At 64.4% G+C, this 9,515-nt stretch overlaps 1 protein-coding gene across 3 annotated transcripts in view; it reads left to right on the forward strand.

The window, feature by feature from the left end:
- SCARF2 (scavenger receptor class F member 2) overlaps positions 1-7,727 on the forward strand; it is a 13,821-nt gene extending 6,094 nt beyond the window's left edge. For 2 of the 3 annotated variants that reach the window (XM_040619562.1, XM_040619564.1), the window contains exons 5-11: positions 1,928-2,146; positions 2,293-2,421; positions 3,027-3,130; positions 3,211-3,328; positions 3,533-3,663; positions 5,026-5,178; positions 6,009-7,727. In XM_040619562.1, the coding sequence (XP_040475496.1) occupies positions 1,928-2,146; positions 2,293-2,421; positions 3,027-3,130; positions 3,211-3,328; positions 3,533-3,663; positions 5,026-5,178; positions 6,009-6,916 (1,762 nt within the window). In that variant the 3' untranslated portion in view covers positions 6,917-7,727. The remainder of the gene's footprint in view (positions 1-1,927; positions 2,147-2,292; positions 2,422-3,026; positions 3,131-3,210; positions 3,329-3,532; positions 3,664-5,025; positions 5,179-6,008) is intronic. The other variant, XM_040619563.1, reaches the window with a different exon arrangement.
- Positions 7,728-9,515: the final 1,788 nt, after the last annotated feature.

Consider the following 9,515-nt stretch of genomic DNA (forward strand, 5'->3'; position numbering starts at 1 on the left):
GGTGGTATGCGTCACTCTGGCAGGGCCTCCAGACTTCTGTGCCCCAAGTTGGGGAGGCCGTACTACCCTGAAATGCAACAGGCCCAAGTTATTTCCCTCCTACTGAGGTAACCATGTACCTTGTAAAACCAAATAAAATTAAAACAAGATTTTTAAAACACATAAGTAGAGGCTGTAATATCTCCCCTCCTCGATTCCAAGTCTTGCCCTGGTGCTCTGGACCCCTCACGTTTTGCTTTCCTTGCTGCCGTGGAGGACTCGCCCCGGGGTGCCCTGCCCCTCCACTGAGTGACACCTCTATCAGAGGCTGCACATCTGACAACTGGGTATCCAGGTGTGCGCATCGGGTCCCACCAGTCCCTGCTGTCCAGGACATGTCACATCTAGATCCTGACACCCATCTGGCCGCGCCCCCACAGCCTGCGATGCCGCTTTAAGCAGGTCCCAGAGATTCAAGGACCTCTCACCAGCCCCTTTTGGGATACCTGGGGTTCTTTTCTCAGGCCTAGTTGGGGAGGGGTGGTGTCACAGAGGAGTTAGGTGGAATGGGGAGGGGAGGGAAGGCCCTTCCTAGAGGGGACTGCGAAGTTCTTGGAGGTTAGATCCCTTGGTGGTCCGTCCTCTGCTGCCTCCCAGTGTCTGCTCCGCAGGGCTGGAGTCTGTGTCTCATTTGCTGGGAGTCTCCCGAACTTATATCGGTCCCTGGCATGTGGCAGGGCCTCCATAACCACCTCCTGTGGGTAGGGTGGAGGTTGCTGGGGAGCCCTAGCAAGCACAGAGCTTGGGGCTCAGGCTCAGGAGCCCTTTCTCTGCCTGCAGCTCCCAGGAGCCCACATGCTGTGCCGGATGGAGGCAGCAGGGCGACGAGTGTGGGGTCGGTGAGTGGGGCACCCTGGGGACCTGGGCAGTGGGCAGGGACACGGAAAGGAGGGGATAGTTTGGGGGCAGGTCACCCACAGCAGCTCAGGCGCGTCTTGTCCGCAGCGGTGTGCGAAGGCAACTCCACGTGCTCGGAGAATGAAGTGTGCGTGCGGCCGGGCGAGTGCCGCTGCCGCCATGGCTACTTCGGTGCCAACTGTGACACCAGTGAGCAAGGGTGGGGGGGGGGCGCTGGGCAGTGGGGCAGGGCCCGTGAATGGGGAGGGATCTGATCCGGAGAGGGGATCCAGCATGGGGGAGGGTCCCCAAAGGCGGAGGGCGGGACGCTGGTAGGTTTGGGCTGGCTCCGGGCTCCCTCGCGAGCACCCTGGCCTGACAACCTCCGTGCCCGGCCCTGCAGAGTGCCCGCGCCAGTTCTGGGGCCCCGACTGCAAGGAGCTGTGGCTCTGCCACCCGCATGGGCAGTGCGAGGCGTGACAGGCCGAATTAATGCGTGTCACGCGGCGCTGGGGCGCACGCTGCGAGCATGCGTGCCAGTGCCAGCATGGCGTGTACCACCCGCGGAGGCTCGCGTATCGCTGCGAGCCTGGCTGGTGGGGCGCGCGGTGCGCCAGCGCGTGTTACTGCAGCGCCACGTCGCGCTGTGACCCAGGCGGGCGCGTGCCTGTGCCACGCAGGCTGGTGGGAGCCGCAGCTGCAACAATCAGTGCGCCCCCTGCAACACGTCTCCGTGCGAACGCAAGAGCGGCCGCTGCCGTTACCGCGAGCGCACGTTTGGCGCGCGCTGCGAGCGCTACTGCCAGTGCTTTCGCGGCCGCTGCCACCCTGTGGACGGCACGTGCGCCTGCGAGCCGGGCTACCGGGGCAAGTACTGCCGGGAGCCGTGCCCTGCCGGCTTCTACGGCCTGGGCTGCCGCCGCCGGTAAGCGCGGGCCCCTGACCTGGGAGGAGGGGAGCGGGGCGGGGCGCCGAAGGGGACTGGGGGGTGGGCGGAGCGGGGTGGGTGAGGCGGCTCTGGGCCCCGCCTAGCCTCCCGCCCCTTCCCCAGATGCGGCCAGTGCAAAGGCCAGCAGCCTTGCACGGTGGCCGAGGGCCGCTGCCTGACTTGCGAGCCCGGCTGGAACGGCACCAAGTGCGACCAGCCGTGCGCCACCGGCTTCTACGGCGAGGGCTGCGGCCACCGCTGCCCGCCCTGCCGCGACGGGCATGCCTGCAACCACGTCACTGGCAAGTGCACACGCTGCAACGCGGGCTGGATCGGCGACCGGTGAGCAAGCAGCCCAGGCCCAAATGTGTCCCAGGCACGCAGCCTCCTAGTCCCGCCAATCCCCTAATGCTCTCCGCGGAGGGCAGTATGGGCTTTGGGGTCATTTGCTCCCATTTCCTCTGACTCCCTCTCCTCCGCGTTCCAAGGTGCGAGACCAAGTGCAGCAACGGCACTTACGGCGAGGACTGTGCATTTGTGTGCGCCGACTGCGGCAGCGGCCACTGCGACTTCCAATCGGGGCGTTGCCTGTGCAGCCCGGGCGTCCACGGGCCCCAGTGAGTGCCGGAGACCCAAATGGGGTTAGCGGATACGTACATGTCACGGGGATCCAGCCAGACCCCAGGTGCTGCTAATGGTGGCCGACTAGATGAGACCCAGGCATGGCCCTTCATCCTAGGTCCTCTTACCGCATCTAGGGAGTGCTGTCAGGCTCTTTGGGGGCAGTTTCCTGCCAAGGGTGAAGCGGGCTCTCAGAGCGGGATCTGGTAACCTGTTCAACCCGCGGTCAGTGGGTTTCTGAGGACTGCAGGGTTGAGGTGACCCCGAGCTAGTGCAGAGAGAGCAGAGACCTCCACTTAGAGCCAGGAGTTCTGTGGCAGCCCCTCTTCTCACCCACCCAAGAGTCAGCCCCAAAGGTGGACACTGAGGCCGAGTGGCCACAGGCCTTGTCCCCCAGATCCCATCCCGCTGGTTGTGCAACACGTTCATTTCCAAAACATTTATCATTCAGTGTATGCCCCACGGTGCTGGTGGGCATCAAACCCTAGAGGATGGAGATAGAGAACCCGCCTCTGGGACCGGGGCTGGCTGGCGGCAGGCGCGAGGGCGAGGGGCATCACGGAGGGCTGCCGTGGTCCTTCCTGACCCCGTGCCCCCGCAGCTGTAACCTGACGTGCCCGCCTGGGCTCCACGGTGTGGACTGCGCCCATGCCTGCAGCTGCCACGAGGACTCGTGCGATCCTGTCACTGGTGCCTGTCGCCTGGGTAAGTCGTTGAGGGGGCTTCCTGTTGAAGGGGATGCCAGGGGTGCCGGCACCCTCGCTGACACCTGTGCCTTCCCACAGAGACCAACCAGCGCAAGGGCGTGATGGGCGCGGGTGCGTTGCTTGCTCTGCTCCTCGGCCTGCTGCTCTCGCTGCTCGGCTGCTGCTGCGCCTGCCGCGGCAAGGACCCGGCGCGCCGGTGAGGCCCGACGCGGTCCGGCTGTCCTGGGTTCAGGCCGCACCCGGTCTGCTGCGCTGCGCGCCCTTCCCCAGGCTGGAGCCCAGGCCCCCGCCCCGCCACGGGGTGTGGGACTGCCTATCTTTAGCTCAGGCCCCGCCCTTCCTGAGTCAGGGCTCCCGCGGAGATCCAACTGTCCCATCCAGGCCCCGCCCCTTTACTCAGGCCCCGCCCCCGCAGGGAGCTCACGCTCGGGAGGAAGAAGGCGCCGCAGCGATTGTGCGGTCGCTTTAGCCGCATCAGCATGAAGCTGCCTCGGATTCCGCTCCGGAGGCAGAAGCTGCCGAAGGTCGTAGGTAAGGATATCGGCCCGGGGTCTCTGGGGGATCACCTCCCGATGCAGGAAATACGGGGCCTTGAGTGTTGTTGTGGGTGGGCTGGGGAGGGACGCAAAGAGGGGCTTCTGATACCGGCGAGCCCGGGGAGGAAGCCTGGAGTCCTAGGTGTGCAGGCAGGTATGAGGGCGTGTGTGGGAGGTTTGGGCCATGTTGCGGTGCGTGGGAGTGATTGCATCTGGAGTGTGTGGACATCCTGGTGGGCAGGACCCTTACGATCTGTAGGAGTGCAATGTAAGTCCTGGTGGGTAGCCGCAGGTGAACGCGGGCTGGGGAATAGTGGTGGTGGTAGGTGGGACCTGTGCATGGCAACCCAGCAACAAGGAGCGCCCCCCACCCGCCGGGATCCCCTGCAGTGCTCTGGGTCATTTCTGGAAGGTGGGCAGGCTGGGATGGGACCCAGATGGGAGGGAGGTGCTTCTCTCTGTCTGCACTGATCCACACCAGGAGTGTGGACTCTCCCTCTTTGCCACTTGTTTCTGAAGATGAAGGGCGGGGAGACTCATCTTCTGGGAGGTAAAGATGGAGATAGCTGGAGCCCTGGGTGGCTCAGTCAGTTAAGCGTCTGCCTTCCGTTCAGGTCATGATCCTGGGTCTCTGCTCAGCAGGGAGCGTGTTTCTCTGTCTCCCTCTGCCTGCTGCTTCCCCTGCTTGTGCTCTCTCTCTCTCTGTCAAATAAATAAATAAAATCTTAAAAAAAAAAAAAAGATGGAGACAGCTGATAAAACCCCTTGTGCCCCACTCAGCAGAGTGGGATCTCTGGACACGAGTGTGGGGGCTGGACCCCACATCCCAACTATGAAGGGGGGACAGGCCAGCCAGCCTCTGAGATTCCCCCATTGTGGGATCTGCATTCATGGAGGCCGAGGCCTGGGGGTTCAGCCTGCTGAGACGGGCTGAGCCAAAGGGTGGCCTTGCCACTGCACATTTGGGCTGAAAAAGCGCTTCAAGGCTCCCTGGGTCCCACAAGGGAGGGTCTGAACATGGCTTGGAGGCCCTGATGGCCTGGCCTAGCCAAGGGTTCTCTCTGGCTCTCTTTTTCCAGTACTTCACCCCATCCTTGTTCAGCTTCCTGGCTGCACACACTGGCCTTGCACCTTTGACTACCTTGTTCCCCCTTCTCTCTGTTTACCAGTTCACCTCTACTGAAACTCCCATCCTGGTCTAGTGTCACTCTGCCTGTTGAATTAATTGCCTGTTCCACCCACAGTCTTAGGGTAGGGCTGGTCTTGGTTACTCCATCATTTGTTGCAGAGGGCTAGTGGGGGCACAGGCCAGGGCAGGGTGGGGGCCCCTGGCAGCTGTGCCTCCCTCCTTCTCCAGTGGCCCATCACGACCTGGATAACACACTCAACTGTAGCTTCTTGGAGCCACCGTCCGGGCTGGAGCAGCCCTCGCCATCATGGTCCTCCCGGGCTTCCTTCTCCTCCTTTGACACCACTGATGAGGGCCCCGTGTACTGTGTACCCCACGAGGGTGAGTAGGGCTCTGCTTGGGCCTCCCTGCAGGCAAGTGAAATGTTCCAGTTGAAAAGAGCTCTGTGCTCCAAGGGACAGGCAGCATGGGGAGGAAGGGTGTGGTGGTGCTCTTAACTGGGGGTTGGACACAGAGCTGAGGCTATGGAGTGGGGTTCTGTGCTGCTTAGAGCTGGACTGGGGTAAGGTCTGGGGAGATGGGTGGGCTGTCCTGTCTCTAGCCACAGTCGATTCACTTCTTGGGGAGACCATTCACAGAGAAGGTTCTGGGCCTGGGTAGGAGATGGCAGAGGAGGTAGGAGCTGATGGCCTACGGGATATGGGGCACACTTTTGCCTGAAGTTTTGGCCCACAGACATCTGGAAGGAGCCTGACTGGCTGGTTTTCTGGCCTTGGCCTCTCTCCTCCCCTGGCTATCCCCCCTGGGGCACCTTGGGCAGGTGACTAACCTCTCTGAGCCTTAGAAGCCTTATCTCTTAATGAGGATTAACGAATCCCTTTGGAGGTGTCCCAGGGTCATATCTGATGATGTGCCCCCCCCCCCCCGTTTGGTGATGTGGTGGGGTAGGGGTGCAAGGCCAGGTCAAGGTTGGGGCTTCAGTCCCATGAATGTTGCCCCTCACCCCCCCCAGCACTGGGCAGCACAGCCTGGGGGCTCAGAACTAAGTTTGTGGTTGGTGTTGTGATTTCTCCAGGCATGTCTAGATGCCAGGGCGACTGAGCATCAGCTGGGGCGGGGAAGAGGAGGAGGAAGGTGAGGGTTTTGCCTGAGGGCTGGACAGCCGATCTCCCTGTGGAGGCCGTGACAGTCAGCTCTTTTTGCCTTGTCAGAGACCGCAACCGAGAGCCGGGACGCGGAGCCCCCCACCTCCCCTACAGAGGCGCTGGCGTCATCCCCCGGGCCGGTGACCACTCCGGCGACGGCAGAGGAGGCGACGCCCCTCCCCGTGTCCTCTGACAGTGAGCGGTCGGCGTCGAGCGTGGAGGGGCCTGGCGGGGCGCTGTATGCGCGCGTGGCCCGGCGCGAGGCCCGGCCGGCCCGGGCCCGGGGTGAGGCTGGGGGCCTGTCGCTTTCGCCATCTCCCGAGCGCAGGAAGCCGCCTCCACCCGACCCTGCCACCAAGCCCAAGGTGTCCTGGATCCACGGCAAGCACGGCGCCGCTGCCGCTGCCCGTGCGCCGTCACCGCCACTCTCGGGACCCGACGCCGCGCCCAGTCCCAGCAAGAGGAAACGGACGCCCAGCGACACGTCGGCGCGGCCGGAGGAGCCCGGCAGCCCCCGGGCCCGCGACCCGACGCCGAGGCCCCCGGGGCTGGCGGAGGAGGGGCCAGCCCTCGCCTCCCCCTCGCCGCCTAGGGCTCGGGCGCGGGGTCGCGGCCCTGGCCTCTCGGAGCCCACGGACGCTGGCGGTCCCCCGCGCAGCGCGCCCGAGGCCGCCTCCATGCTGGCCGCGGAGCTGCGCGACAAGACTCGCAGCCTGGGCCGCGCCGAAGGGGCTCCAGGTGCGCAGGGCCCGCGAGAGAAGCCGGCGCCGCCGCAGAAGGCCAAGCGTTCGGTGCTGCCCGCCTCGCCGGCCCGCGCGTCCCCTGCGCCCGAGGCCCCGGGGCCCGAGAAGGTGGCGGCCGGAGCGCCCGCGCCCGACACCCCCCGGAAGAAGACCCCCATCCAGAAGCCGCCTCGCAAGAAGAGCCGGGAAGCGGCGGGCGAGCTGGGCAGGGCGGGCGCGCCCACCCTGTAGCAGGCGGTGGCCCGGCCGTGCCCGCAGGTTCCCCAGGCTTAGCAGCGCTGCTTGCCACCCCACGTTCCGCGCCCGCCCGACATGCCCCGCGGCGGCCGGGCCACGGCGGGCTCCCGGGACCTCGGCCCGGGGCAGCCAGGCGGGAGGCTGCGTCTCATTGGCTCAGGCTCCAGCAGCGGCTCCTTGATTGGAGCCCTGATCTCGGGTGGGAAGACCCCATTCCATTGGTCGAGGCCTGACAGGCGCTTAGCAGGCGACTCCCTTCCCATTGGCCGAGGGCTCCGACCAGCCAGGGTCTCAAAGGCCGAGAGACCACCTCTTACTGGCCCAGGGTGCACTTGGCTGGGGTACCTCCTCATTAGTTGAGGCCAGAAGCACTTGTGTCTCGGCTGCCTCTCATTGGCCAGGGCCTGGCGCCTCTGGCTAGAGGCTTCTTTCCTTGACCGTAGCCGAAGGCTACTTCCACTGGCCAGGCCCCAGGGCATCTGGTTGACTGGAGCCTGGGGAGGAGGGCTGGTCTCTACTCCTCAGGGGGCTCAGCGTCCCCTGGGCCCGGCCTGTCTCCCCCCCTTCCCCTCCGTGCGCCCCCAGCCCCAGCCCCCCTAGCCCTGGCCCCTCCGCTGTCGAGCTGGTTTTGATGGCCTCCCCCCACCCCCCATGCCGCGGGAATCCGAGGGGCGACTCCAGTGGTCTGAGGAGATGTATTTATAGGCCCCCGGCAGGGCTGCTCCCCCCCCATCCGGGTGCCCCAGGATGGGCTCCTCCCGGCAGGGGCTTGGCCAAAGCTTTCTTAATAAAGTGCCTTTTTTTCCTCCTGTGCTTTGTTTGCTTCCTATCTGCACTTCCTCGTGCAAAGATCTTCCCTCAAAGAATTCTTGTGACGTCTTCCAGCCTGCACTCACGCCCAAGATTCCTCTACCTAAGCAGAGCCTGGAAGCCCAGGTGTGGGTCTCTTGGGGCCAAGTTGGAAGTGGGTTGTGTCCATTGGGGCATCATTTATTTATCAAGTTTTTTGGGCACCCACCTTGGCCCACGCCATGTTCGACTGGATGAACGATGGGCCAGAACAGATAGGGAGGAGCCCCTTGGCTACAGGGAGCTTGCGCCTGGGGCTGCTTCTGACCTGTGCTGCTCCCACGGGCCACTGCTGTTACACTTGGGGGCTCCGAGCTGTTTGGTGTGGCTGGGCAGGTCAGAGGCTGGGGCCGGGGGGCAGTGGGCCACAGGCACAGCTCCAGCTGGGCCTCGTCAGGCACAAACAAGATGGTCTGGCCCTGCACAGAGCCCCGCTGTCTGCCTCAATGGGCTCCTTGTCCTCCGCCGGAAACTTCCACCCGCCCTCCCCGCCAGGCTAAGAGAGGCGGGGTAGAGGGACGGGAGCGTGCCTGGCCCAGAGCCCTGGCTGGCCTTGCAGGCAGTCCCTGCTCTGGCCCAGCCTTCTATCTGTGACCATTTGCCACCCCCCGCCCCAGCCCCAGTGTCTTCACTGCTTCTGGCCCTCTGGCAGGCCTCCCAAGTGACCTTCCTGGGCTACAAAGCCTTACCTTTCTAGGGTACCCACTGGCCTCTGTCCATCCGGGTTCCTCCCATCCCCTGCCTCTGCCCAGCAGGTCTCTTTCCATCTTGATGCCCACAGTTTTGATCAGGAGTCTGCCAAGATCCTCCAATTGTCTCCCCAGCCCCACCCTGCAGCCCCCAGCGTAGCATAGGGTCTAACCGACACTGGCAGCTCAGGGATCTCTCCTGGCAAGTCTCATGCCTCCTGGCCAGATACCACACTGGGTCAATCTCAGTGACCCATACAGAGGCTCGGCCACCTGAGTGGAGATGGCCTCATGCCATGGACGGGACATCTGATGTGGCTTGCATGGACATCGTCCCGGCATTTGGCCTGGTCAGGCAGCACGTGGAATACAGGCTTCCCTCTGGCCAGCCGGGCACCCTCCCAGCCGTGGCCCTGAGGCTGGCCGCCTTGGATGCTTTCGGGCACCAGGCCATGCTGGCTGCTGGGGTTGAGGACACAGGCTTAAAGTTGGCCAGGAGGGGCAGATGCCCAGCTGAGCCCAGAAAAGGCAGGGTAGTGACTGAGGGTGGTCGGGGCGGGCAGTTCAGTGGTTGAGGTGACGGTCTTGCTCTGCACCCCACACCCCCAGAGAGGCCCACATTAACACTTGCCGACCCCCAAGCCTTAGCTCTAGCTCTCCCCCTCCCCGCAGTCTGGGTCAGCATGGTGTGGGGCAACCAGAGTGGTCGCATAGACGGGGCCTTTCCTAGGGCCGCTGCTCTCCCTGCCCTGGGAACCCTCCAGGTGCCCAAGACCCTGACCTTCGGGAGCCCCTTTGAGTGGGTGTCTCACAGAGCAGGGGCACCTCCTGTACTTCCAGCAGCCAGCCTCTACCGCCTGTTCCCACTGCGGGCAGGATGCTGTGGCCTGGGGGCCAGGCAGGAACCAGGCCAAGAAACCCCCCAGGATGATCCGGGTAGCCACCCGGGGAGGGAGCTGCCAGGACCCCTCAACAACCCCTCGTCCCGGCCCGACAGCCGCTTCCTCCCCACCCCCTCGGGCCTGCGGCAGTGCCAACTTCCAGGGAAGGCGCCA

This window comes from Ursus maritimus, unplaced genomic scaffold (genome assembly GCF_017311325.1).
Source record: "Ursus maritimus isolate PB19 unplaced genomic scaffold, ASM1731132v1 scaffold_33, whole genome shotgun sequence".
Classification (NCBI taxonomy): domain Eukaryota; kingdom Metazoa; phylum Chordata; class Mammalia; order Carnivora; family Ursidae; genus Ursus; species Ursus maritimus.